Consider the following 27,728-nt stretch of genomic DNA (forward strand, 5'->3'; position numbering starts at 1 on the left):
ATGAATACCTTTATTTGGGCCAAATAGTCTCTTTCCAGGCGCGACAAGAAAAAGAGGTCGACAGACGGACCGAGAACGCCTGGAAGAGCTATTGGTCCATGAAACACCTCATGAAGGGAGACCTACCTCTATCACTCAAACGTAGGCTCATGGACATGTGCATACTTCCAGTCCTCACCTACGGTGCTCAGACTTGGTCTTTGACGGAAGCTCAGAAGTCCAAACTCGGGGTTTGTCAGAGAGGTATGGAGCGCAGCATATTAGGCGTGAAACTCGGGGATCGCATCCGGAACACCACGCTGCGCTCTAAAACCCAAATAATAGATGTAGCTCGGAAAGCGGACAAGTTAAAGTGGGACTGGGCTGGTCATGTCTGCCGCATGCCGAATGACATGTGGGCCAAAATAACCACAGAGTGGGTGCCCCATGAGTCAAACCGGGGATCCGGCAGACCTCGTCGGCGATGGCGGGATAACTTGGACTCCTTTTTGAGCGACTGGCCAGATGTAGCTCAAAACCGGGAGGAGTGGAAGAAGAGGGGGAGGCCTTTGCCCAGCAGTGGGACACGATAGGCTCGTAATAATAATAATTATGAAACGAGCATTAGCGAGTTTCATAATAGAATCACACGAGTGTTTTAAGGCCTAATTATGTACAGTTGCATACACTACATATCATAAGTACTCTAAGATGGGTTAAGAAGCCGTAGGGAATTGACCTGCATTGCTACTAGTGCTACCTGTAAAATATCCATAGACTATACATAGTAAAATAGTGCAATAAAAATACATATGAACAAATTCAGAAAAAAACTACTCATATTTTCAAATAAAATGTAAATTTAATGGCGGCAATTCAATCCTCCGTCAAGAATGTTTTTTTTTTAACCTTTTGGACGCCAATGACGGATATATCGGCACCGCAGGTCCAACGCCAAAGACAGATTAATCGGTCAAAGACCACAGAACAACATAAACCTACGTGCATGTGCATAAAGTTCAATTTCAATTTTGACACTTCGGTGGCGTGGCGTAAGTGACAGCTTTTGTGTTAGGCACGGCGTCGAAGAGGTTAATAGATACGCGAATGAAGTCCCTATACTCCCTATTCTCATGTCACTCGAGATCAAATGTCGTGCGGTTTATATTAAAAAAACATACTGAATTGACGTTTCGTATCGATAACTGTTTTAATATCTATGGATACTAGAATAGAGACCCACTTGAGTTCCGACAGCTATTCCAAATTTAAACTCATAACCTTACAATAGTAATTTCGATGCTAGTGTGGAAAGTATGTCATTACTTAACGAGTACCGAGATATCTTGCCACGAGCCGTAGGCGAGTGACAAGACTCGGGACGATTGAAGAATGACATTTCCGCACGTGTATCGAACGACGTTTTTTAATACAGTTGCGAAAAAATAAGAAAAGCAACAAGTAAGGAATGGAATTCGAAACTTTTATATTATTAATTCTGTGACATCATTGACATTGACATTATGAAGAAGTGTTTTTCTAGCTTTTATTCGACTAGAATAGATTTTGTTATTATTATTGAACCCACTTCAATCAGTTTTTTTTTCAAATGCATGTTCTATAAGACAGAAACAATTGTAAATATTAAAACATTGTACTATTATTACCTAAATATCGTTATTTATGATTATTTGTGTATCGTATATTTCAAAAAACAATATCGAATGTTGCCTTTGGAAACTTAAAACATTCTTGCAGTAAGAAAATACTCCTCTTCTTTGACAGGCGTTCCGTTCCATTTAGACAACTTATTAAGAACGGTTTTTTTTTCGACATTAAAAAATAAACGTGTTATAAAACTTATAATGATGAAGAGGTAAGTAATTAAATATGAAATATGCATATTTTTCGTATTCTTACATTAACAGTAGGTTTTTATGTTGATTACGACGTTTAAAGGAAACTAATATTAACACTCATCAATAAGTAGTCATGAATTGAAACAAGTAAAAATTTAAAAAAATTGGAAAAGTAAAAAGCACTAGTTCGCGATAACCAACTTTCCGCACGCTAAACAGCCACGAAAAGTAGCACTTTTTGAGCACCTGTATTAAAAAAATCTAAATATAATGTAATAACATTAAAGTACACATTTTACCTACTACCACCGATAAGAAAGTTCTCATAGTAAAATTGGTTGTAATAATGCTGTTCATTTCCTACGGTTTCTGAACGTATTTTAGAGCACTAACGATATGTGCGTAGATAAACATAGCTTAATTCTTAAATAACACTAAATAAAGATAATTTATAATGTACTTTGTTTCAGGCATTAGACAGGACTTACCATTTCAAATGGAGAAGCATACGAAATCTGTTGTACTTAACTTTTACATATTCCTCCCATCCGTCGTTTTTTTACATGTTTAATGTTCTAGTCCATAGTCCAGGTGTAATATAATATAATCAATTATTTACACTAATTATCTATAGCAATTAAAAATATCATGTGTTTTAGTCACGCGCGCGGGCAACGTGACAGGTGCTCACGGTTAGTGCTTGAAAATGAAATCTCCGAAACTTGTCACGCGAGGGACAAAAAACCGGCCAAGTGCGAGTCGGACTCGCCCACCGAGGGTTCCATACTTTTTTAGTATTTGTTGTTATAGCAGTAACAGAAATACATCATCTGTGAAAATTTCAACTGTCTAGCTATCACGGGTTATGAGATACAGCCTGGTGACAGACAAACAGACAGACAGCGGAGTCTTAGTAATAGGGTCCAGTTTTTACCACTTGTTTACGGTCTACGGAACCCTAACAACACGAGTTAAATTAAAACGTGAAATTAATTTAATGTTAGTGTGTCTCACGACAATTTAAATTCAATTACCTACCTATAGACTAATCGGATTGTGACAAACTTCGAAATCTCTTGGACAGTTAAGAAATTGGGTACATATGTTAATTAAAAATATTCCTCATAATATTGTCTCTCTTCTTAAAACATGTTAATGTTAATTAAATAATATGTTGGTTCATCACTTTTCTATCGCAAAGTGCAAATTGCTCTTATTCTCTTAATATTTTAATAATTGTTAAATAATTGTAAATTTTTATTTATTAATAGCTTAAGTCTAAATGTCCTACTGTACCTATATTGTATGTCCTAAGATACTGGTATAAGCTGTGGTTACCTATATTTGGACAAGCATCTAACCTCAATGTTATGTAAGTTACAAATTATTTTTTCATGATGTATTGTCTGTTGGTGATCCCAAATAAATAAAAATAAAAAAACCCTTTTTCATGTCCACGCCATTTGACATTTGGGGACCTCGTGGAATCGCAGCTATCTTGGAAAATGTGTGCCTTCCTGGAAAAATCTCATTTTATATGGTGTACAGCCTGCTTCCATTCACTACCACTATATGGCTGGTGTCCTCATGTGCTCTCAATGTGTACGGGGGTTCGCCTCGAAGATCGGCTACGTCAGCCATATTCGGGCCCACGAGCGCCGTGCTGACAGTAACAGTTAGCTCTTAGTTACTAGGAGTCGAAGTGGTCGCCATGGTCGAAATCGGCCGGAAGGATCATCATCATCATTATGTACTAAATTTCACAACTGTCCAAGAAATTTCCAAGTTTGTCCTATTCCGATTGTGCTGCTATACATAAAGTCGCAAAATATATAATAAGTTATTCATGTTGCAGTTAAAAGTTAAAGGCTTGTTACAATGCTTCATGATTATAATTTTTGGTTTTTTTTTTCAGTGACGATATTCTATTTTACAGCCATGGCACTAGTACTTGGCATGACATATATGTGGGTGGAGCTGTTTATAAAACAGTACACGCAACGTTTAGACTGGGATCAAAACTTATGTCCAGTGTTAAAAGGCATAACAGTGTCCTTAATTTTGCAATATACCTTATTTTGTTTACTGGTAAGCTATGTTAAATGTTTTTAAAATCATGTAGGTTAAATGCTTGCATGATTATTGTATATTTAAGTAGATTTACATCAATTTAGTTTAGAATAAAGTTTGTAAATTTAGAAGGACTCAGATCTTCTTAATTTACTAATTTTCTTTCACGATCGGCCGGGCTAGCACAGGAGTGGCGCGACAGTATATCGCCCGGACAGCTGGGTTCCACCCCTCTGAAGCCCCCTAGTACGCTCGCATGACGTTCTCGTTTATTGATTGAGTCCATTTCATGCGGCGCACTGCACCACCGGCAGCGGGAGCAGGATGTCCCGTGTAGACATGTGTCGTTCACGAGTGAGTGATGAAAATGAACTATATCTGACTGAACTCACTCACTCTTCAACTCACTGATGATTTAATCCCCTCCCCTCCCCTGACGCAACCCCCCTTTTAGCATGAAATATGTCCCGGTTGACAGTTTTTTTAATATTTTGGGTAAGTATACAATATAGGAAAAAGTGTAAATGAAAGAAATAATCCTTATATTATTCTTAATAAAAAAGGTTATATATATTTTTTTTGACATGATGCACCATATTCAAGTTATAGCTAGACGAACTTCGACAAAATTACTGTTGAACAAGCTGGTTCTCCCCATACGATTTATGTCAGTACTATCACGTACTATGTTATATTGAACTTTAACAAGTTAATACATGTGGTGAGTCTTACCAAAAAGTTGCATATAACCTTTTTTGTTTAAAATTTATTAAGCATTATTTCTTACCTTGGCACTCTTTTCCTAACTAATACTTTTCTCAAAAATCCATACTAATATTATAAATGCGAAAGTCTGTCTGTCTGTCTTTCTGTCCGTGTGTTCCCTCTTCACGCTTAAACCGCTGAATCGATTTAGATGAAATTTGGCATAGAGATAGGTTGAGTCCCTGAGAAGGACATAGGATAGTTTTTATCCCTAAAATCATCCCTTAAGAAAGTAAAAAGCGGGGTGGAATTGACATAATTAATGAAGTGCCTGCTAATTTGTGTGCATAATATGCTCAAATTGAATGATTGCTATGAGAATTTTTCCAGGCGCTATACTTACTTTTCCTTCCTAAAGGAAAGTAGGAAAGCCATATAAACGATGGCTGGACGACATAAAAGAAACTGCAGGGAAAGACTGGCTAAACAAAGCGGAAGACAGGCAGAAATGGAGAAATTTGGAGGAGGCCTACACCCAAAGAGGGGTCCAAATTAAATAAATAGATAGTAAATAGAATACATAAACCTAACACTAACTACTAACTATAAGAAACTTACTAACCAATACGCTAAAACTTCTAATGTAAAATAATTGTAATTTGGAAATAAAAGGCTTTTTTATTTATTTATTTTATACTTACTTTAGCTGCTGTTACTAAGTCCACGCAGACGAAGTCGCGGGCAAAAGCTAGTATAAAATAAACCGTCAACCCGGACATATTTCATGCCAAAAGGGGGGGTTGCGTCAAGGGGAGGTAGCGCTAGTGTGCGTAAAGCACTATACTACATTCATTGCATGCTGGCTATAATAGGGATGATGAGTGTCATCAGTTGTCACGTGCACAATTTTCTAGTGCAGGTACTATAAGTAGGTAGTGTAAAACGCGAGCCCAAGTTTTAAATACTCGTTTCTTATTGAGTAAATTACCTCTACAAAGTAGGTAAGGTCAGCCGGGCTGAATGCATCTCTCGTGTTGCGTCTTTTGATGATATCGTCGAAACGCAACATTATATTTATCTATTATAGCCGTCTGCATTAAAAGTTCAGTGACCACACTTCGAACGGGAGGGTTGCGATCTAAAATGTTCCGTTTAGAAGAAATCTTTAAAAGACGCATTTATCCCGGTTGACCTTACTTATAATTGACGATTTTGTCCTCCTTGCAGTCATTTTTGCATTTTAAACCGCTGCTTAATCAAAATTAATATCTGACCCAATTTTTAATATATGAAAATAAATGATATAAAAATAGTCCTTAAGATACGCAGGTGATGGTGCGCGATATTTGAGCAGCAGTTTCGCGAGCACGCCAATATGGTCGGTCTGCACTCACTTCGTCAATAGCTCTCACTGCATGGGCTCTAGAAACATCCTGCAATATTGTGAAAAGCCACGCCCCAGAGAACTCCTTACATTAAACGTGACATCTGTACACATATATTACACGTGAGTCTTTGCTAAGCTGATTACATACTTAGCAGCCACAGGGACCGGAAAACCCCTTAATTCGTTTTTTTTTTTCGATAGGGTTACCCAGATGATATTGGTTACCCTATATTGTGTTAGCCTGTCAATATGAAAACACTTATAATGTGTTTTTCGTACCCATAATCCATAATATTTACGACTTACTAGTTAATAGTGTTACACTTTACCAGTCATGCACTTTCGCGCAGGCAGGCGTCTCACTCGAAACGAACAGGGTTTGTTTGAGGTTTGCTGTTGTTTATTTATTCTAGAACATGTAGTCTAGCTCATTTCTAGTCCAGTCACGTTGAAAATCGATAGCCAGGGATTTTATTACGAGTATATAGTCGAAATTATACAAATTTATAAGTGTGAAGATCTGAGAGGCTCCTTATTACGAATCTGAAGTCAAATTAGTAAAAAATCTGCATGTGGTCTTTGTTGAAAATCGATATAACTGTGAGTCTGAGAGACGACTCTGTGTCTGAGTTCAAAATTGTAACAAAACAGCCACCATCCTGAAAATCTGCATTTTTAGGTCCGATCATGATGGAAATCGATATCTGCGGATCCGAATGGCCCCTTATTATCAATCTGCGATTTAAATTATTATATTCAGTTGCCATTTCGAATTCCATATTTTTTGGTCGATCATGTTGAGATCCACAGGAGGATTGATCATACCAAAAATGCAGAAAATCATGGTGATGGCCGTTTCTTCCAAGTAACGTAAAAACAATTCTATGAAATACCCTATCCAATACCCCTTTATTGGTAACCAGTTATGGACCCTGGCTTTAGCAGGAAGAGTACCTAAGAGAATAATTAGAAATCCGAAATATAACTCAATCACGTCTAAATTAAATCAATGTGTAACACAGAAAACGTTTGAAAAACTAACCCGGATACAGTTTCTGTGTATAACATCCATCAAAGTAAGTTACTTTATTACCTCAAAAACTTAGTAGGTAGCCATTTAATGTAGAACTTATGATTTGACAGGGAATACATGAAAAGTAACATCAGAGGTGCATGGACGTGGAGATTTTTTGTCGTTGCTGTAATGTGGGTACTTAATTTTTGCCTCACGACAGTACCTGACAGCGTGATATTGAAGGTAGGGTAAGTCGAAGTTAACTATGTACATACTTTGTAGTGATAGAGCGTAGAAATGCCACCATAAATGTCAATTTAACAGTTTGCACATAGATACAATGTATTTAGAGTTAGACCAAGAAAAGTCTGCAGAGATTTTGACAGCACAGCACGCAGTGCCAGTGTTATTTATACGTCATAATTTCATAGAAGTTTGACGTTTAAAATAACACTTACACTGCGTGTGCTGTCAAAATCTCTGCAGACTTTTCTCGGTTTAACTCTATGTAGTACAGCAAACTGTTTAGGTACTGTAACTATGTTATAGTTCCTACTAGACAGTCCTTCATTATAAAAGCATGTATTAACCCAGGGGATGACAATATCGTAGAATCATTGGACATTTTTTATTCGTAAATAGTTTCTCTATTTGATATGTAAAATTAAATTGAATAACGTGTGTTTTATAATTATTCTGTTTAGTTAACGGAGGGACAGAATTTATGGCTAGGCTAGGTATAATTTTGACTTGACAATGAATAACGTTAGACATCATTTCTCACTTAATCCCCTCAACAGAAACGTTAGGTAATGTGATATTAAAATTAAATACATTAATCCCCTTAACAATACAACCACCCAGGAACTTGAATCTTGAATATTTATAGTGACCTCCACCTCAGAACGCTGCAACTGCCTCCTTCACCATATTGTAACTTACTATTTCCCGGGACTATATAAGTATATAGCTCTCCATACCATACGAGTATAAATGTAATATACGCTGCAGTGACGAGTGAAGTTCAAACCACGATAATATAACACACAATATCATAAACCGTCTATGATGCGTAAAAACCGCAAATTACGACCAGCATAAAGATGAATTGTTTTGTTAGAATAAATGTCATCTGTGTTTGTCAATTGTTTCATAATTACATTACGTTTGTATGTCTTTCCCATCACGGAACAATGGTGTTCCGGACCTTTGGGAGGCGGGCGCGGAGCCTAAGCCAACACGTTGAGGCCCTTTTGACACTTTAGTGAAATGTAAGGGGTACACCGAGCGGATGATGCCCTTGCCCGTGTCATAGGACGCACGCAGAGGCAGCACCCGCCAGGGTGACGACATTTTATTATTACATGAATAGCACAATTGGATTAAGTCTCACCTCGAAATCCTTCCAAGGATATGAAATTTGGTATGTATGTTAATTAAAGGTCTATTTTTCATGTCCACACTATTTGACATTTAGGGACCTCGAGGAATCGCAGCCATCTTGGAAAATATGTACCATCCTGGAGAAATTTGCGTTTTACTCTAAATATACGTTTTCTATGAAAATATGGTGTAAGGCAACATTAAAGCTAATTAAATTCTACACAAAAAAGTCCTAGATAACTTTGCGGAAAAAATACATCTTGTTATAGAAAATTATAGCTGAATCAAGATTTAGCGCTTATACCATTTCAGGATATTCTCTTAATATGAAACTTCGAGGAATATGAATTCCACTTTTGTCTATACATTTGTACACGTTCTACTCCAATATCAACATTTTACTCGACTGCGACTTAAACAGAAAGTAGGGTTATGGGTTTAAATACTGAAAATCAGTACACCCTGTAGCTCAGGATACTGGATGGATTTTTTTAAATGACATATCGGTAGATTCCACTTGCCTTTCACAACCTGTTTACAGCTGTTTTAAGCGGCTGTATTAAAGAAAAATTAATACAGCCGCCTTGAGAGGACGCCGAATAGTAAATCATATTTTTACTTCTAGCGCCTAAACTATTGAGTGGATTTCAATAAAATAGACATCAGTAGATCCATAATTGGTACACGAGCGCTATTCAATACAAATTTACTAAAATAAATGGAGGAAAAATGTGTAAAACTTAAAAATGTGACTACCAAAACAGATTTTAGGTCTTAAATGGGGTTTAAACTATAGTGACAGTAATTAAATTTGACACCTACAATTTCAGGGATCCCTGTTTGCGTGTCATAAAATTGGAGCTTCGGGGACCACGGGGATCAAACGCCATCTTGAAAAGTATAAGTCTTTTTTGGTTTTTCTTTTTTTCTCGGAATATCTGGGTTTAATGTGAATACTGTGTATGGCGAAAAGAAAGCTTATTAAATTCCACACTAAAAAGTTATACAACACCATGTCCCTAAAACGGAGCTTTTTTCTAGAATGATGGGTTGGTTCCATGAGGTCCTCAAATCTTGATAGCTTAGATCCAGACCTTGAAACTTACCCGAAGTGCAAAAATGTTTAGAGACAGTTTGGCCAGACAGATGAAAAAACACTATAAATGGAAAAATTAAATTAAATTAAAAAAAAATAAGTAATAAAGTATGGACACGAAAAAATCTGGTCGTGCATGATATAGTAAATCTTTTAAATGAATGACGATTTTCAAGCAGCACTTATTTTTAATGATTTGTATATATCAAACTACATAATGAAATACAATCATAATATAACGTTAAGTTATTTGTGAGTTTCAGCATTATATTTTCAGACAGTATTTACCAAGTTTTCCTGTATTTTTTTTAACTTGATATTTCAAATTATACCCTATTACATCGTCATTTTACAATAACTAACATTTTTCTAGTCGACTTCACTCAGATTGAGATAGTTCGGCGGTGTTTTAATTATCGTGTATTTGCCTGTTTTACAGAAAAATGCCTCCCATATAAAAACAACTTTCAGTGCATGGAATAGATAGTCTTCCTGACTACCTCCAGTAGAAAAGTGTTAATCCAAGTATTTTTTTGGTAAGATGATATTCTATTGAGCGTAAAGCAACTCGTGAAAATATAAATACAATTGTAGCAGGAAGCGAGTGAAGATTATCAGAAAACGCTTTTCAACAAAATAAAGGTACCATAGAATATATAATGCTAAAACTCACAATCAACTTAACGTTATATTATGATCGTATTTTTATTATATAGTCTGATATCCACAAATCATTAAAAAAAAAGTGCTGCTTGAAAATCTTCATTTATTTAAAAGATTTACCTATCATGCATGACCAGATTTTTTTCGTGTCCATACTTTAGAATAGAATAGAATAGAAGGATGTTTATTTCCCTAGTTCGTGTTACATTCTGTCCAACAGGGCGGTGGACAGAATGTAACACACATTCGGCCTGTGTGGGTGTGTCAGCTACTTACGATCTACTTATGTTTGTCTGAGAGATCTGTATAAGTGTCAAGTAGTGTGTGCTGTATGCTTGTTAGTGTATGTACAAAGTAAATTTATATAAATTTAAGATGTTGTTGAATGTTGCCTTATCCTACTTAAAGCTAATTACAATCTATGGGGACGTGGAGCGGCTGTTCGCTTGCTGAGCAGCCGGCTCCTGTCATTTTTTGGTACATAACTTATTTCACCTAGTCTAGTGTTAGTTATAAGGGGGTTGTACTGTCCGTGTCCGATGTAGTTGTCACCAGGGGTGTCAAGATCCTCGATATGCATTTCGCGAAGTCGGCGAAGCATATCCTCGTTTAGGTCTTGTGCACGAAGGTGCCATGGATCCCAGTCTAGCATATCCCAGAGTATTGCGGTTTCTAGACGCCTTGGGAAAATGCCCGGCGGTCTCGAGAGCCATTCGATACTGGCGTGCAATTTTTAATAAGTTGCTCTTAAAGTAGTTGTACCACACCATAATCCAGTATAAGAAGTATGCAGGCGTATAAAAAAAGAAAAACCGACTTCAAACGGGAAAAAATAAAATATTATCTCGTTTTATATGCCCTAGCAAACTGATACTTTTGAAGTCGGTGCCAAGCTAAATAGTTATTATCAAACTATACCAGGGCACCGACTTCAAACGTATCAGTTTGCTAGCGCATATAAAACGAGATAATATTTTTTTTGAAGTCGGTTTTACTTTTTTTTAGTTTAATTTTATTGTAATATGATGACTAATTTCAATAGCCTCCCGGACTCGGTGCCTCCTAGCTGGAAAACTGTTTTAGGTGGGTTAGGTCAGTGGTCAGTGTAGGCGAACCTTTACCGAATGATGTAGTGAGTGTTGTGTGCAACCCGTCATTTGACAATTATGCCACAAACGAGGGTAGTTTCTCGCCGAGTCATCGGTCGCGGAGAGCTGCAGCCCGCAGTCTGTGCCGGTCCGCCAACGCGAGCTCCTGATGAAACTAACCTGTACGGAGTGACATATGTTGATACGTGAGTGACACCGTTTTAATACATTTAATATATCTGTTTCACGGAAGTTTTGTTAACATTGATAGGGTGAAACCTAATATTTCAATTAAAATTCCTGATCACCGATTAAATTACACTGTGTGCTCGTGTCGCCTCCCATTTTATTTTCCATTCCATTGAACTTCATACATTCCACAAACTGAAATTGTTCCTGAATCATTACAATAATATGATAAATTTCTTTGAATTAAGGTAGGTACGTTGACTTGTCAAAAATACTGTTATAATGATTTGATATTCACTCGTGATTCCATTGAGTACATTACATTAACATAACATCCTAGGGACATGCCTTCTTGTGAGCTGGCATTTGCAATGTACTTAACTCGTGCATGAATAATTATATCATTTCAGTTTTACAAATATTTAGTTGTGCTGAAACACGTATGCAGTATTTTAACCTATGCGTATCTAGCAATTTCTACCGGACGAGCAGAGGAAGCTTTTTTTAAATTGATGGATATCAATATGAATGCAAACAATTCAATTGTGAGTTCATCATCACTCTTAAATTCATAAACATAGTCTTTATGTTATAATAAAATTACATTCAAGTAGGAGCAATGAAAACGGGTCGCTTTGCGTAGAAATTTACATTAAGAACAAATTAAATTACTTTCTATGAAAAATAATCGAATTTAAGCTGTTGTGAGACATACTAACATTAAATAATTAAACAAGTGAGTCTAAACCGTGAAATTATTTAATTTTATATAAATATTGTAATTTGTGTTATTTCAAGTAGACATACTACTATTTAAATTACAAACCGAAATAAATGTCGTATACAAAGAAAAAAATTACCAAGGCCTCCAGTGTCCAAAGCTGGAATCGAACCAGCGTCCTCAACAGATGCCTGAACCGCTCGGCCACTCGGTCACGGTGGCATGGATGAAAATTTCCAATCACATATATCGTATAAGACAAATTTTTTTTGGTTTGAAATTTACATTCACACTATTACAGCTATTCGCTTTCCTTGCTCTTAATTGTACAATCGGGGACATTCCCGGTGAACCACCTTAAGGGCATAACTCGTTTAAACGGTCAGGCGATATCATAAGAGTGATGACCAGTAGCATGGCACTTAAAAATGTGTTTAAAAAAAAGGTTAGCTCAGGTAAAGTTTCTTGCCGTTCATTGTTTTTGTGACGGCCGGCATTTGCAAACTAAGATAAGGAATCCAAAATGCGTCCTCATTGGTTATCTTTATGGGGAGGTGAAGCTTAGCCTAAACAACAACAACTAATAAACTGTCCTTACTACCTATTGTTTGTCTCACCTATTTTTACCCTTTTCATTATTAACATAAATAATCCTAAATGCATCGTGATCGGTTATCTATATGGGAGGCGGAGTTTAGCTCGCTCGTAAGGATCGAGGTAAAAAAAATCTAAAGTGGTTCACCGGGAATGTCCCCGATTGTACCTGCAATTTACAATAGTCGCGTCGCGTGCTGCTCGTGGTATTTATTTTTCTAATATTTATTTAATTTCTTAGATCATCCGTGCAACACGTGGCTTGGACTCAATTATGTCAAATATTTTCAGGGTGCAACAGTATCCGTGGTCGCACTGGTTTATGGTGTAGGCATGATCGGCGTCCATGATTTTGGTAGTACATCGCCTTTTACAATGACTGACAACGCTGTTATTATATTTACAGTATTGTATATTCTTCTTTCGTCACTAAGATCTATGTCTGTAAATATACTTTTAATTCAATTAAGCGACTGCGTAAATATTCACAGTGACGAAGTTGGAAATTGGCATTACATATTTTTTGTTTTATTGCCGTTAGCGACGGAGTTCTTATTTGGCCAGAAAGTAATCAATATATCCATATACTTGCACGTGCTTCTGTCGTTACTTCCTTGTCTAGTAAGTGTGTTATTAAATTTTCTTAAAAACTTATGTTTAGTTCTATCGGCATTACCCTTGTAGTATTTTTTGTAAAATTAATAAATCATAAAAGTAAATGTCCCACTTTCATATTAACAACAACGGCTTTAAGCAATATAGTATTTAATTCAAAGTCAACTGTCTTCGAGAGATTTAGCATCAAAGTTGAACAATTTTAGGCCAAAAAACTGGTTTTCAGGCCATAACTTTTGTGTTAATTAGTTTAAAATTAAAGAGTTTAAAACCAGTTTTAAGAGACGTCAAAGACGTACCTAAATATGAAGATTTCATACATGCAAGACCCTTTACAGCATTCGAGTATCGAAAAAAGGGTTTTTTAGGAAGTGTATAAAAAAATCATAAAAAATGAGTATTTATTTCTTTCAAAATCCGGCTAACCAGACTGCAGGTAAAATATTGACCAACCTATAGTAGTTTACCCTTATAATTCTATGTGTAGTGCAAATATAGGATTAACGGCTCAAATCTTGTCAAAAATCGATGAAAACCGTGGGAAGGCCCTTAACAGGCATACTTATCGCGTATTAAAATTATGAAAATACCAAATATTAAGTAATTTTTTATAATGATAAAGTTTAGTGATTTTCTTTATTAAACTTAGGTACTTTCCTTGGAGGGTCCCACTTTGTGGATTTACGAAAATTAGTGTCTCATTAGTATAATGAAAGAAAGAAAGAAAGAAAAGACATTTATTGTAAAGACCTTCTACAAACAGCGCCACCTCAGTTACAAATAAGAACTTACGTCTAATGGTCGTGTTTGGTGCGTTATACATTATTCTGTATTTACGCATGTTATAAATCTTTGGTAAGTAAGGTAAACTTTTATAGCGGGTGTATAATAATAACCGGCACTGAAGTTAAAACAGTTTATTAAACTTAAAGAACACGGTTTATGATACAACACAGTCCACTATACTTTAAAATTACTAAAAAACTATTACAATTCAATGTTATGATACTCGTGATCGGTCGTAGGGTCGGATACGCGCACACGTCTATACACAAAGGTACCGGCTACCAAACTGAACTCGCGCGCAGCGCTGTTGCCTTCCGCGCGATACTCAAACATGGCCGCGCACGCGACTACTATAAATTGACCCGCGGCTTAGTCTGTTAATACGCGAGCCGGGGTCTACTTAGATTAGCTCTATTGGGAAGATGCCCACTAGGCGTGCTATCTCGTACTAACGCACGCTTAGGCATCCCGTCTCTGTCACACGCTATACTTTATATTTAGGTACAGTTCTAAGATATCGTCAGTGTAACTAAGGGGTATATAATAGGGGTTCGGTAATCACAAGTTTCACATTGGGCGACAACTGTGAATTCTACTGCAACTGTGAATGCGAAGGGCGCACTGACCAGCCCCACACAGTTTCAATAAACAAATGCTTTTCAAAGGCTATTCTACTAAGACTACCTCCTGGGATTCCGAAAACTCTGATTACACGCATTTAGCACCAAATGAAGGTATTAAAATGATGTCCAGCTTGCTGGGAACTAAATCCACAAGACGCTTATTTAAAATCTAATTTGGCCTATTATAGACAGACTAGAATTGCTTTGGTATGATAATAGAATGGCTAAAAATAGTTAAAATATGATACCGCGGTTTTTTTAGGTATCGATAAAGTGGGAGGTGGGACCCTAGACAGAGTTTAGAGTATATTGTATCAGTTTTTGTCCAAATTCGATTTTCGTTAAAATTTTACCAGTTTTAACTATCCGTAGCTCAACTAAATCGACAAAGTGGGACCTTTTGCTAAATTTTTACCAATTTTAATATTTACTACTCAACTTTTTATTTCAGGTGTTGTACTCGTTAACGGTAACCAGATTACTACATAGTGAATTTCCTTCAACAAAGTTTATTTACATACAGGGACTAATTTGCCTTTTTGGGTTTCTCTTGTCTGTTCCAATTTTATTGGTAAGTTGTGATTACATTCATTTCATTTAATTGTATTCTAAGCTTCATCTACGTTTTATTAGTCGAGTTTTAAATATTGACCATTTATCAGTTATCTATTTGCGTAGGGTTCCTCAAATTGTATACCCCGCGTACCCCAAATCGATTTTCCAGATAACTGCGAATCATATGATGAATAAAAAAACACCAGTGTTTGAAAAAATTGGGTTATAGGTATTTGTCGCTTATAGGGGTTATAGGGATTCGCGCCCTTTGCGATTGCTGGTGAAACTCTGAGGGTACGGGTAGGTACCTTTAAGAATCACTGCTAGAATATATGTATTTATATTTGAGTTCATAATGAAATGTGTAGAAACGTTATTGTATTTACTTCAATAATTAATAATTCATTTATTAGCTAGGTCATTTTGATACTCGCTCTGGCACAATGGCTATAGTGGCCATTGTACCGATAAAATACGTTTTTGTGAACCAAAGATTTCCTTTGGCAGAATTGGTCCTTTTGTCCAGATTATTGATGTACATTTTAGGGGACTCTCATCTTTAAACATTTTAATTAATAAATAAATAATAATAATAATAAAGCCGTATTATAAATATAAACCTGAAAAGCCAAATTATATTTTGATCGAACCATCCTAACTGACCGAACCACCCATCACAACCGACCTGACAACACACTAATTGATAAAACTTGTAAAACAGGATACCTTATAGACATAGCCGTTCCTAACACACGCAATTTACAGAGCACCATAGCTGAAAAACTTACCAAATACATAGAACTAAAAGATGAAATAACCCGTATATGGCATCTCCAAAAAGTTATAATAGTACCTATAGTCTTATCCACTACAGGCGTAATACCTACACAGCTGCATCAATCCTTAAAGACCTTAAAATTGCCACCCAAGACATTCCACCTACTTCAAAAAGCCGCTATTTTTTATTGCATTATTTTAATATCTATAGTCTTTAGATATTTTACAGGTAGCACTAGTAGCAATGCAGGTCAATTCTCTACGGCTTCTGAACCCATCTTAGAGTACTTATGATATGTGTGTAGATAAAGTAGTGTATTTAACTGTACATAATTAGGCCTTAAAACACTCGTGTGATTCTATTATGAAACTCGCTGACACTCGTTTCATAAAACCACACTTGTGTTTTAAGGCCTCTCATTATGTATCAGTTGCATAAACTACTATCGTAATGCCGATTTGACACTATTAATGAGATGTAAAAAAACAGTCAACACATTAAACGTTAGTTCAGTCTTTCTAATACAAAATGGACTTTACATACAAAAACCGGCCAAGTGATAGTCGGACTCGCGTTCCAAGGGTTACGTACATTACACAATTTAAACAATGTATTTTTTATGTGACACGTGAGTGAAATGTCTTTAAAAAACTAAGTAATTAAGCCCGACTCACGCTTGACTGCACATTTCTAATAGGTTTTCCTGTAATCTATAGGTTAAGAACTACTTGTGTATTTTTTTCAAAATTTTAGACAGTAGTTTCGGAGATAAAGAGGGGGGAATGGTCATTTTTTGCCTATTTTCTTGAATAACTTCTAAACTATTTATCCTAAAATTATAAAAATATATATTTGAGATTCTCTCGAACACGATATAGTTATAAAAACTTTATTTTTTAATTTTCTCATTTACCCCCCAAAAGTGGCCCCGATGTTTAAAATTCATTTGCTTACGTTACATGTCCGTCTTTGGGTCACAAACTTACATATATGTATACCAAATTTCAACTTAATTGGTCCAGTAGTTTCGGAGAAAATAGGCTGTGACAGACGGACAGACAGACGCACGAGTGATCTTATAAGGGTTCCGTTTTTTCCTTTTGAGGTACGGAACCCTAAAAAAGTAAACAATTGATTCATCATAATTGATAATCGCCAACTTGTTAAAAGTTTTATGTTAATCAAACTGTCAAATCCCATGGTTTTGCCGGCGCCGTTGCGGGGCCCGTCCTGCATATATGACTGGTTTACATGTAAGGTTACGATATTATTTGTTTTATTTTGTAGGTTGATCAGTATGTTGATGAAATACGAACCGGATTAATTTATGGATTGAACATAACCATATTGTATTTGGGAGGTTTAAAAATGGCTATTATCATGTGGATATATGGAGTTCGAAAATTCTCAACAGATATTAACTTTTGGCTCGGATTTAGTCCGACAAAGTTCTGGACTGTATGTTGGTCTGTTCTTCCAGCGATTTTATGGGTGAGTTATCTATGTGTTAAATTGTTTTTAAATATATAGGCGTAACGTAACGTGCCCATTGTGGATCAGCCGGCCTAGCCAAGGTGACAATCGCTTGCGATACGACAACGAAACGCTTTGTGTCTCTCTATCACTCGTCCCTATTAGTGCGACAGCGACAGTTGCGTTTCGATCGCTTCGGAGCATAAGCGATTGGTGTGTTGGCTACGCGGCCTGTAATTGTACCCGTCTCTAATTATATCAGCATCGCAATCGGCTTTGGTTTTGGTGCACCTAAATTTCATAATCCCATTGTCTTTATTTGTCCTAAATTTCAGCAAACCACTTATTTCCAAAATGCTTTAAGGTTAAATCAGACGGATCATTATCGTCTTTCATTATGGATTTTTCACTCGAAGTGACACGTCTAAACACAAAATGAACCTAAAGTGAAAAATGAATTCATTTGTGAAACAGTCCAACAGTGTTGAATATTTTCATTCGCATCTTTTACTCGCACTACGAATTACCAATGTGAATAATTTTGCCCATTTTTCTTCAATCCTGTGGGTAGTAGTAAGTACCTAAACGAACATAACGTAAAAATCGCAAAAAAATAGAATACTACTCTATTATTTTTGGAGCACTAAAAATTATCAATGCCTCCGGAACCACAGTAGCAAGTAGAAAGGTATCGCAGAACAATTTGAAGTTTTATTTGGCTAGGTATACTGGCTCTCATTAAAAGGTTTCTTTCGTTATCAACGGAGCAACTGGAAGTAGAAGTTCAGAATCTTCATCGGCTAGTTCCCTCAACGACGTATTAGAGGATTCTGAGGCTCCAAATAAATGTCTTCTTGAGATCCATGGTGGCACCTACCATCGTCGACGCTTCCTCTGCTTCTTGCTTGTTAATATCTTTATTTACATGATCACAAATTAAACTTACCTACTCTAAGAACAAATTACCTATAAATTACTTTCTTATGAAAATATTTTAATTTAGTGTTGTGTTTTGTGTTTATTTCGTTTGAACTTACCTAATCCAAGACGCACAACTTCATTCGATGCCATAGTGAAAGAAAAGAAAAAAGTGAATAATCTTTCTAGGAGTTGTGTGAACGTGCAGTGAAAGAAAAATGAAACATTCACTCAAGTGAATATTCATTCGAATGAACCGTCTGAACCCACCTGTAAATGACGTAATTGTGCCCGGGAGCACTACACATGTATACATATATATATATATATATATATATATATACCTAAATCAATTATTTTGCAGATAGCGTTTGGTAACGCAATGTACGATGTAGCACAGTGGGAGGAATCTGAGGTCGAAAAAAGATGTGCTTTGATGTGGTGCCTGGTATCAGCTGTGATCACGTTTGGGTTTCAGATCAGGATAATTGTGCGTTACGCCATGAAAAATGTGAGGATTTCTTTTCTCTTGACCCTACCTTATATTATTTATAATCTTGCTAACCGATGAGGTAGGGCTGCGTACAACTATCTTTTAGTCTTTAATTAACACACTAGCGGTCCCGGCAAACTACGTACCGCCCCAGTCAATGAATGTCATTTTCTAAATTATTTTAAAAATAGTTAAACATTATAATAACTACTTATGTCGTAGATACGCTATTGTTATAATTTTCACAGAATTTAATGGGTGCCTTTCGAAATAATAAGAAGTACGGGCCGTTTGATAAGCGTGATCGTAAACGTCGGCGGCGGTATGACGTGTCTATAGACGAAAGACAATGTTTCCACGACTGTATTTCCATAGATGTAAGTATGTATTTGCAGACTGGTATCACACTTTCTTGTTACTAAAATGGATTAGGTAACGAAGGATCAAACTTGTCGAACGAAGTCGCAGGCGCAGGATAGTAGGTATAATTTAAATACAAAACTTGAGGCTGTAAATTCTCGATTTTTAGGGCTCCGTACCAAAGAGGTGCAAAAGGAATTCTTATGGTGCAACTGTCTGTCCGTCCGTCCGTCTGTCTGTCATAACGCTAAGTATAAATATCTCAAAAACTACTTAAGCAATCGATTTGAAATTTGGAATGCATGAACACTAACCCAGACATTGAAATTGTTATTTTTTTATTAAAAATGAAAAATGCCCCATATAAAGAGGAGGCAACATTTCAGTCTAGTTACTGGGTTAAGTGGGGTATTGTTTGATAGAGCTCAAATTATACATTTCAAAACAATTGTTTTTTTTTCTTATTAAAAAAAATTTATCTGTGTAAAATATAAGTGTAAAAAAATACCACCCGCCTTATTTCCGAAGTTTACCATTGAAAAATCATGAAATTATTACTTTTTTTTATACCACGACGGTGGCAAATAAGCATACGGCCCGCCTGATGGTAAGCAGTCACCGTAGCCTATAGACGCCTGCAACACCAGAGATATTACATGCGCGTTGCCGACCCTTTAAAAACCTGTACACTCCTTTTTTGAAGAACCCCATACTGTAGCCCCTCGGGAAAACCTTAACATTACCATAACTATTACAGGAAAAATATAAGCACGCCTCTATCTTGAAAACTTTTTTTTAATTATCAAAAAAATTCCGAATTGAATTTGCAATTTTGCCACCTTTGCGAGGGTTTATTTTACTTTAAATTTCTATGAGATTTGCTTAGTATACTTCTGGTCAAAAGTGTTTGTGTTTATAGTTGATACATGAGATTTGAAAGTTTGTACGAAACCCTCGGTGCGCGAGTTAGACGAACTCTTTTTTTTCTAGCCATCGACATTCTCGCAGTGTTCTCGCGTTTTATTGTTCTACTGGTTTAAAAAAATGTGTTAACGAGATCTACCTGTATTCAAGAATTTATAAAAAAGTCAAGGGGTGATTTAACAAATGAAGCTGGAGAGTGGCTTTGAGTCTCTGTTCCTCCTTTCAGAAAATACCTTATTAGTCCCCCATTTGTGTTTTCTTTTATTGTGTAGTAAAGTTTAAATAAATAATTGCGCCGTGACGGCTTCGTCTAATAATTGCTTGCGAGCTTTGAAAGAATTTGTACTTTCTTGAACAATCATTTCAAATCTGAGTGGAAGTTTAAGTTTGCCCTCGCATAAAGTTAGGTCCTTAACTAGATATTTTAATGAGTTATTTTATAAATGTATTATTTTAGGAAGAAATTGATTGTAATCATTTGCCGCTTATGAATACGGGAGAAGGACCTTCAAGCATCGACTCGCAAAGCACACTTACGCAAATGTATGAGTCCGCAACATCAAGAACAGAAAGTGTTATTACTCTTATGGAAACGAAACCTGACACAAAGGAAAAGCAGGCTTAATCATAACTAGAACATATCATGCTGTAACCAATCTGTTGCTGTTATTTGAATTCGACCTCAGACATTAATTGCAGATTAATTGAACCCACCCAGGTCGCGAAGAATAAGCATGTTTTATAGTCCGTTTTTTAGTGTTCGATACAAAACTTTGTTCACGGAACACTGGGATCACTTCGGTTATAATCTGTGCTTCGGTCTTGCAAATCAGTTAAATGCGTTTTTCTCAATGACCGTTTGACGTAGATACCTAACATTTGGAAAAGTTATAGCAATTACCACCACTAATATTGTAAATATGCCAGAGCCGCTTATTTAGCATTAGAAAGAAGGTAAGCGATCTTGTTGTGTATTTTTATTACAAATATTTTTTGAAAAATAAGTCACAGCAAATATGTTACTACAATTATAAATCATATACGATCTTGTACATTCTTTTGCTTTCTTACGTAATATAAAATAATTATTAAAAAGCGTTTTTCAAATGTTTCAATAAAAATACACGTCAAGATTGTTTACCTTTTTTCTAATGCTAAAATAACGAACTTAATAAGAACTAAAGATTTGCAGTCTTATACTTAATGATATTAACAAAAGTCAGATATGTTCCTGTAAACCATTTGAATAATGTGTAATACGACAAACCCATGGCACGTCTGGCTAACTAAGCGTATATCTCCTACATAATGTTTCGCTTATCACAACTAGAAATTTATTGCAAAACAAATTCATCCCTTAAGGGTCCCCGGCAAGCTCGGTTCTCCATACAAACGTAGTTCCGCTCTCATTTTAAAACGACTAGCTAGATTGCTCTGAAACTTTGTACTTAAATAGGATACGGCATATATCTATGTCTGTAATTAGTTTATGTAGCTTCAGATACCATAGTTACAAAAATACAGCGAATTTAAGTTTTTCATACCAAATTTATTTTATACTGATTTAAACTGACACGATTTTCACTCATAATTTAAAACTAATACGGGACTTAATCACGTACAAACTTACGTTTATTTATGACCTGACGTTTCGAACGTGACGTTACGTTCGTGGTTACAGGCAGACTGGCGAGGAATTGTATCAACATCTTCTTGCCGCGCGGGTTTTGCGAACTACCCGCACTTGATCTTGATTATTAACTTGTACGGTAGGGTTGTCACTTTGCCTACACACAACACTCACGACATCCAATGGTATGTGGCGGGATGTTTTTCCCCCTTACATTTGCTAATTACTGGATTCCACAAAGACAAAATCCCCTGTCCCTCATTTTGACTGAAATTTCGATGTTTTCTGATTTCAATTGCTTCACGTACCTTCCTGCTGTAGAAAAGACGTTCCGTTGAGAGGACTTTGGGATTATGGAGCCCAATTCAGTGGTAAATTTATTTTTGCCTATTTAGTTTGTTTTACAAACTGGAGCAATATAAACTAATTACAGACCTAGATACACCTCATGTCATGTCATGGGAGTGGGAGACATGTCTCGTCAAGCCTGGTTATTAAGGGTTAAAAGCAAATAAATGTAAACATTAGGCAATATACAACTAATATGTACTATACTAGATACACAACAAACACAGATAATGCCAAACGTATGGCTTATATATGTCTGGTAGCCGCTCTTTAACATATTATTGCACGTATTAATATCTATTTCTTCTTCAAAGGCCCAAAATGAACTACTTATCCTAACATGGTGGAGTAGCTGATAACAGCCAGTACAAGTTAATTAAACACTAGAACTTGGTTAGTGATATAAGCATCGTCTCAACTAGAGTATTTATTGTATGCTGGGTACTATGAACGCACCCTAAAACTGTAATTTAGTGTCACACAATGGTTGCCTGTATGTGTGTTGTAAGCATGATGTTTTGTAATAATATATATTTATAATTATTATGTCGTTCCATCATTTTATCACGAGGCGCATTGAGCGCTGAATTTGAAATGCGAATGCCCCTGTCTTTCTTCTTGACTTAATGAATTGCTTTCATGCTGTTGTTTCAAATATGTACCTACTCGTACTTATTTATGAAATTGATTCACGGGAAAAACGGGACCCATTGACCATGTTAGACCACTTAGATTTGGTATAAGAAAATTAAATAAGTAATATTGTTATGTTGACATCGAATTCAAACATATCAGTTGCTAGTGTACCTATATAAAAGGGATAATGTTTTATTTTATCCATTTTGGGGTCTTTTTAGGGTTACGTAGTCAACTAGGAACCCTTATAGTTTCGCCATGTCCGTCTGTCTGTCTGCGGCTTTGCTCGGTGGTCGTTAGAGCTAGCTGCAATTTGGCATATATGTCAATTATGCCGACAGTGGTAAAATAAAATAAAATAAAAAAATTTTTTAGGGTACTTACCTCCCTTACACGTAAAGTGGGGATGTTATGTTTTTTCGCTTTATCCCTATAGTATGGGATATCGTTGGATAGGTCTTTCAAAACAAATAGGGGTCTTTAACAATATTTTTTTGATAAAGTTAATATTTTTGGAAATAACCCCTCCGAAAGAAAAAAAAAGTTTGCCCTCTCCTTTAACTTTGAAACCATGGGTCCAATAAATATTTAAAAAAAATCGTAGAAATAGGATTAAAGACATTAAATGAAAACTATAGCGAATATGATCATTTTAGCCGTTTTCGAGTTATCGTAAAAAGTCTCCCCCTTCATAGTAAAAAGGCGTACGTACAGCCACAGTTAAACGTTATTACGACATTAAATGGTTTTTAGTTATTTATCATTATTCATATAAATAAAGTAAAATATAAGATAAAATTGTTAATTTTACTCATCTAATTTTTATTTTATACTTAAATTTTCTAAGACAGTTTAATTGGCTGTATGAGTAATGCCGTTGACCTAGGAGGATATAACCAAACGGAGACGCCAAGTCTGTAATTTTCTGTACAAAAAAGTCTGCCGATTTTTGCGGGGGAGGGGAACGTCAAATGTATACGTAACGTAAAAATAGCCATGTCAGATAAACGTCCGTCCATACCATGGAGACTATGTCCATACATTGTGTATGACTATGACGACCGTCTGGCCTAGTGGGTAGTGATCCTGCCTGTGAAGCCGATGGTCCTGGGTTCGAATCCCGGTAAGGGCATTTATTTGTGTGAAGAGCACAGATATTTATTCCGGAGTCATGGATGTTTTATATGTATTTAAGTATTTGTATAAGTATTATATATACCGTTGTTTGAGTACCCACAACACAAGCCTTCTTGAGCTTACCGTGGGACTTAGTCAATTTGTGTAAGAATGTCCCTATAATATTTATTTATTTATTTATTGGCCGACTATTTTCGACAGAGGGGAACGCTTGTTAATGGCTACTCCGTTTGGTTATATCCTCCTAGCCGTTGACTATTGGGCAGTTTTAGAACTAAAAAATAAAAAAATCAAAAGTAAGAGGCCATCGCGCTGGTACTTTAATGAACAAATTATTTTAAAATGTACTGCAGTTTGCTAAAATCGGTTATGAGCAGGTCTTCTAAAAAGCAAAACGCCTTTGTAGCAAAATGCCTAAAACGAATGTCTAAGAACTAAGAAGCTAATTACCTAATAAGCAAAAATGCATTTAATATGTTTATTTCAATCTTAAGCGGAAATTGTGACAATAAATGTATGTTAATGTTTTTATTTCTATTGCTGAAACGGAAGTTATTGTAACCATCACCTATATAGAAATGCATGTACATATAAATTTACGAAACAGTTATTGATTGTTGTGGAGTTGTAAGGTAAGATCAAATCTTGTCCCGGAGTTTGACGGCTATATCAGAACGAGGCCATATTTGGCGCATAATGTACGAAGCTGTACAGCGCCATCTACATTAGCTCTCAAATTCGATACAAGAATTTGTTTTACATTTTACAGACAACGTTGACATTGCCTGAGTTGATTTAGTTTCATCGCGCCTTATTTTCGTTTTACCCGTTTAGTTCCAAGTGTTCCAACAGATAGTTAAACAAAAAACCGGTCAAGTGCGAGTCGAACTCGCGCACCGAGGGTTCCGTACTTTTTAGTATTTGTTGTTATAGCGGCAACAGAATTACATCATCTGTGAAAATTTCAACTGTCTAGCTATCACGGTTCATGAGATACAGCCTGGTGACAGACGGACAGACGGACAGAGTACTATTACTAGAGTCTTAGTAATAGGGTCCCGTTTTTACCCTTTGGGTACGGAACCCTAAAAATGAGTGTTAATATGACAAAGGTTATAAAATTGCACTAAAAACGTATAATCCAGAAACTTTGTCGACTTTTGTTCATTTGCGTCAAATCCGGTAGTAATGTTTTTTTTGCAGACTTGTTTCTGATGTTGGCACAATGAATAATCCAAGTTTGTGACCTCGAGCGCCGAACGCAACTTAGTCAAAAACAAAAACTAGTCTTTTAGGGTTATAATCGCCAAAATCTTAAAAAAAAAAAATCGATTTAAAAAAAAAATTGCGTTCGGCGCTCAAGGTTTATTCATTTAAGGAAACATTTTGACATTTAGGCATTTTGGGATTCAGTTGTTTTGAAATTTAGGAAAAATAAATACAATGGCATTATGATATTTAGTTGCAATGAAACTAGCCAATATTTAATTAACGTAAATGATAAGAGGAGTGAATACATGGAGCGGTAGGTAAGTACTTACTTATATATCATATCCCAATATTGTTAGGTGGGCTTAGTAACATCATACTGGCACGCATAAAAGACCTACTGGTATTTTATGGGCGCCAGTATGATATTACTTTATTACTATGCGAAAACTGTAAAAAATATATACTACGCTATCTTTAGAGTACTTTCAAGCTGTTTTCATTGCTTTCAATACTTTACCTTTTACTGCATGTAATAAAAGATATTTGTTTAAATTTGAACTAAGAGCTGGCAATAGAGTTGAATATTATATCCACCAATATTATATGGCTTCGTATGCGGTAAAGGGTTAAGTTTAGGGTCTTCAGGTTACTCGGGGGACCAAACTTCTCAACTTAGCACAAGTATTATTCGACGAAATCATAAAAAAATTGCCACTTTTTTTCTTCAAAATATTTATTTTTTACAGGACAACCTTAACATCAGCAAATATACAGGAAATGTTAAATATAGAAATAACGGGTTGCCTTAAAGTAATGAAAGTTGTTATTTTCGAAAACATAAAAATAAAGACAAATAGCTAATGGTTTCTGTATTTTATATTGAAAAACTAGATAATATCTTACTTTGAAAGCAAACGCTATAATATATTAAAAGGCTCCCTTTATTAACGTTTTGTTACATGCGATGCTTCTGATCGTTCGCATTACACATTGGACAAGTTTCAAGTCGACTCTCTTTGATTTCTTTTGGATTTTCATTGTTTAATTTATTTTATCCTTGAATGTTTTTCGCACCCATCGTAATATACATACCAATGTATATAAAATTGTCCACAAACAGAGATATTAGAGGGTTGGCATCTTTTAGTAGTTTTGCCACGAGTGCCTAAAATTAGTGAAAAACGCCATTGCATACATTTTTACAAAAACATGCAACTTTCCGATCGTCTCTAAAGCTCGATCAATTGCAGATTTTTGGACAATAGTCAATCAGTTAGCATTCTGAACGATGGCATTTTATGGATAAGAAACTAATACTTCGAAATGATTAAAATTAATGGAAAATAACAGTTGAGTTGAAAATTGACTTAAATGTTGTGCATGATGCGGACGGTTAGAAAACAGTTACGAAAAATCGAAGGTGGAGGACTTTATTTTATTTATATTATTATGTTTCCTTGTAATATCAAATAATATATGCTCTAGTCTGTCTTTATAAAATCCTGAAACCAATAGCTATTGTCTTTAGTTTTGTGTTTTCGAAAATAAAAATTCTCACGACTTTAAGCCAACCCATTACATATAAGTACAATAAACAGCTACATCCGTGGTAGATACATATTTATTATATAATCATGAAACATGATTGTCGGCTACATAAAAGGTAGTTTGTGTTCAATCAGTCAATAAAATAAACGGCAATTAAGTATGTTTTGTATATATGTACTATTCAATTGCCAAGTAAAAAATAATAGGCATACTTTATTTACATCCGATTTCAGCTGTTACATATCACAGTATTTGAGATTCTCATGTAAATTTTATTTTGTTTGCCTTATGTTAAATATAATTGTCTGGGGTATAGAGAAATGCCTATTTTCTGTTAGATCGATTAATTTATATTTTCAGTGTTGGAAACCAGAACTTATGATATAGGTACCAGGCAGCGAAGCGGTCATTTTGTAAGCCGTTCGCCATACGGTCAGGGAATTCGATTTATGTGCCACTTCGTACTTTGTTATAGTGACAATAATAATATAAGACCTCTAGCGGCATTTATATCGATTATCACTGCGTCAAGGTACGAAGTGACACATAAATCATATTCCTTTATTGTCCCTTGTGGAAAACTTAGCAAACAAATTGTGTTCTGAAAAGCACGTCCGCTCGTTTTTGTGGCAGTAGGTATACAGTCATGTAGGTAGAATACCTACCTTACCGTTTAACTTGCCGAATACAAATTATGAAATTGCCTTGTCCAAGCAGGTCGTCAACATCAAATACCCAAATTGCTTGTGTGTAATTCATAGTTGAAATTTTCTGAGGTGATTTTTTGGGCTCAAACCTTACTGTACAAAAGGCATTGATTCTTGTGACAAGCCCGTTTAAGGCGTTTAAAAGGCAATTTTAGCGTTCTACTTACTTATATCGTTTAATGGTTATCTCCGAATATTTTTTTATTTACCTGAATGTAAATGCGGGCGATCGGACG

At 35.7% G+C, this 27,728-nt stretch overlaps 1 protein-coding gene across 1 annotated transcript; it reads left to right on the forward strand.

Moving 5' to 3' along the window:
* The first annotated feature begins 3,747 nt into the window (after positions 1-3,747).
* Positions 3,748-22,790, forward strand: LOC134754120 (sodium-dependent nutrient amino acid transporter 1-like). The gene is made up of 10 exons (XM_063690198.1): positions 3,748-3,926; positions 5,927-6,120; positions 7,144-7,258; positions 11,845-11,979; positions 13,041-13,370; positions 15,225-15,344; positions 17,394-17,597; positions 18,862-19,008; positions 19,239-19,367; positions 20,732-22,790. The coding sequence occupies exons 1-10, from the start codon at positions 3,777-3,779 to the stop codon at positions 20,897-20,899; spliced, it is 1,692 nt and encodes a 563-aa protein (XP_063546268.1). The 5' UTR covers positions 3,748-3,776; the 3' UTR covers positions 20,900-22,790.
* The last annotated feature ends 4,938 nt before the right edge of the window (positions 22,791-27,728 follow it).

This window comes from Cydia strobilella, chromosome Z (genome assembly GCF_947568885.1).
Source record: "Cydia strobilella chromosome Z, ilCydStro3.1, whole genome shotgun sequence".
NCBI classification, from domain to species: Eukaryota; Metazoa; Arthropoda; class Insecta; order Lepidoptera; family Tortricidae; genus Cydia; species Cydia strobilella.